Consider the following 3,094-nt stretch of genomic DNA (forward strand, 5'->3'; position numbering starts at 1 on the left):
CCAACGCGCGCTTATGGAATAATTGTTAATTAATCTGTACCATTCTTTGTTGTCTGTGAATGGGCAAGGACTGGCAAGGAGTTACTCCGCCGGCATTGTATTCGAGGTCACTCTTGTCTCTAGACACACGAGAGACTATGTTTCTTAGTAAGGTTTTTTTCTTAAAGGTTTTCCTTCTAAATATTCAGGATAGTTGGGACAACTTTTAAAGTCAGTTCGGGCAAACTTTATCGGTCGCAGACAACGTATTAACGGGTCAAAAAAGCGTCAAGCATTGTAAACACCAGAAATACTTAAACAGTCGGACATTAATGCTAAGTGTACTCCTTATATGAAAATCCCCATATCCGTTTTTCATTTGTAAAACACCAAATTTATTGAGACTGACACAGAATGATCATTTTATCTGCGAAGGTGGAGATAATACAAACGTGATTTATCTTCACTTTACATCAATAAATCGCCGGCCACCTTCTTCCTGAGTCAATTCTGTTTCATCGAGACCAGTTGTCACTTTGGCAATATATCACTAATATAATCTAGAGCTTTTTTAATTAGGGTATAACAAATTGTTGCAATACTCAAGATGACAGGAAGAGGTGAGAACGCAACTTTTTTTAGTTTTGTTAATCATGATATTTATACTTAATCTCCAAAAGCAATTACTTTTGTGTATTATGAATTCATGAATTCTGTGCTACAACGAGTTGCCATGGTGTTTCGAAGCAGATGTGATTTGTCTGACCATGCAGGAAACATAACTGTGATCCGCTTTCATTTGAGGAGGTTTTGTATCCTGCTGCACTTTTTTCCCAAAACCGTTTTTTTGGAACCTCCCTCAGTATTGTGTTGTAGAATGGCTCTTAAAGCAGTTGATATTTTCGAAGGTACCTTTCTTGCGGTAATATTTATAGTCACAATGGTGGGAAACGGAATTGTGAGCGTGATTCTCGTGAAGCATCAGCGCCTCCTCCTTAAAAATCGGCCAACGTATCAGTTTATTCTGAACATGGTAATTTCCGATCTCGTCGTTGGTCTTTTGACGATGCCATTTGAACTTATCAATGTTCTTCTCAATGAATGGATCTTTGGACGAACGGCATGCAAGATAATAGAGTTCATCGAAATTGCCGTCTTGGGAACCGCTGTCTTCACTCATGCCTTGATCGCATTCGATCGATATCGCAGCTTGGCTCATCCCTACTTGCCTAAGATAGAGACAAGAGTGATAAGAAAAATGCTCATCTTGTCGTGGATTATACCAGCCTTTGTCTCAAGTCCCTACCTGTACATGTTCGAGATATCACTTACAGATTCCAATGTGATTTGCACTCCAAATACGATTCCAATTAAGTGGTTGGATAAGCTATACGAGGCCGTCGAGTTTTTCCTCGTCCTGTTGATACCCTTTCTGATCTTGTGTTGGTGTTATTTTCACGTAGCTCGGATAATGTGGCAGGGAAGTCGCTCGGTATCGGATGCTTGTGATGTAACCCGGCTTTCCGTCATTTCAAAGAGCAAAAGACGAGTGACACGGACGGCTGGCTTAGTTGCAATAACTTTCACTGTGTGCTGGCTTCCAACCTTCATTGTGTATTTTTTTCGTATTGTGGCAGGTACGGACCATGTCTATCGTGGGCATCTTTTGAGCGAAATTGCTTTGTTTGGAACTCTTATCAATGAGGCTATTAACCCCATCATCTACTGCTCGTTCGACAGGAATATAAAAGGTAAAGTTCGCCTACGTGCAATGTGCAAGCTTGATGAAAACAGTGGTGTGTCAGCTCCCAAGTAAAATCCACTTTCAACTACAAGTTTTCTTTAACGTTCTCACCATTTATTCTCATTCTCTCCCATGGCGAGTTAATGTTTAACACCTGAAAAAACGCGTGGTCGTAAAAATAATGGCAGGATTTAGGGTTTTCACAAGTAAGGAAAAAAAGTAAGCCGTCAAGTCGTGTTTTGGGGTGAATGTATTAAACGTAATGCTAGTATTCACACGACAATTTCGACTTTTAAGTTCGTGATTTAAAAAAAAAGGAAGAACAACTTTGGAATGCTTTAGAAAAAAAGACTTAACTAATCATGAAATAAGATTAACAACAACTGGGGGTACTTTTTCTTCGCTTCCTCCTCTGTTTTCCAACAAGGAGTTTTTTCGCTTGTAGAAGATGGCAAGTCACAATCCGCATATACAACAATTTAATTAATACTTCGGAGTTCATTTGAATGGATTTAATATTCACCATCAACTGAATTCACTTGAAAGAACGGTGTGTGTATCCAACAACAACAACAACAACAACAACTCACCATATTTGAATACTCAAACAGCAATCAATATTTTTTCCAGGCTGTCCACCACATATCTTTACGCCATTGAAAATCTGCCACGTGCGTCTATAGCGCATTTTGCTGTACAGGAAAAACCGCACCGAAAATATGGTCCTGGCCTTTCCGATGAGAATAATAAGAAATTATAACTAACTGTTTTACATGTCTACCGTGTAATGAGTCTGGCTTAGAAATCATAGCCTTCCAGATAGCTCTTGAATTCACCAAGAAGTTTAATCCCTAGAGAACTTCCCCGCTATGGTCTCTTCATTTTGTTGGTCCGTGGTTTAGGTATGGCTAGCCTTTTCTCTCTATTCCTAAAGTCGCGGTCTTTAATAAATCATGTTAAATAGTCAGGCACTAGATTGTTTAGTGCTTTAAACATCAAGTTAGCTTTTTGCTTTGTCCTTTTAACAGAGACCCTGTTCCAACCGAAAACGTCGAGTTAAAAATTTGATTCCGTGTCATAGCTAGATTGTGTGATCACTCTGGCAGCTCGATTTTGCAACTTTTAAAGCATGCTAGATGTACAGCATGGCCATCCCAGATTAGAGATATGACTCTCTTGAAAAATGATGGATTTTAATGGCAGTGCGTCTATCAACAAAAGGTCTTACGCTCTTCAATGCTCCGATCCCCAATAATACTTTCTTAAAGATCTCCTCGACTGATATGCTTGGACCAAGACAGGGTGTCATCGACATATAACCCAAGTGATTTCGCATGATGAACTCGTTTATAACGCAATAATGAATGGCTG

The 3,094-nt window shown here is 39.4% G+C and overlaps 1 protein-coding gene across 1 annotated transcript; it reads left to right on the forward strand.

The window, feature by feature from the left end:
• The first annotated feature begins 856 nt into the window (after positions 1-856).
• On the forward strand, positions 857-2,659 carry LOC138050609 (tachykinin-like peptides receptor 86C). The gene has a single exon (XM_068896924.1). It carries the CDS (start codon positions 857-859, stop codon positions 1,793-1,795), a length of 939 nt encoding a protein of 312 aa, XP_068753025.1. The 3' UTR covers positions 1,796-2,659.
• The last annotated feature ends 435 nt before the right edge of the window (positions 2,660-3,094 follow it).

The sequence above is a fragment of the Montipora capricornis genome, chromosome 6 (genome assembly GCF_036669925.1).
Source record: "Montipora capricornis isolate CH-2021 chromosome 6, ASM3666992v2, whole genome shotgun sequence".
NCBI classification, from domain to species: domain Eukaryota; kingdom Metazoa; phylum Cnidaria; class Anthozoa; order Scleractinia; family Acroporidae; genus Montipora; species Montipora capricornis.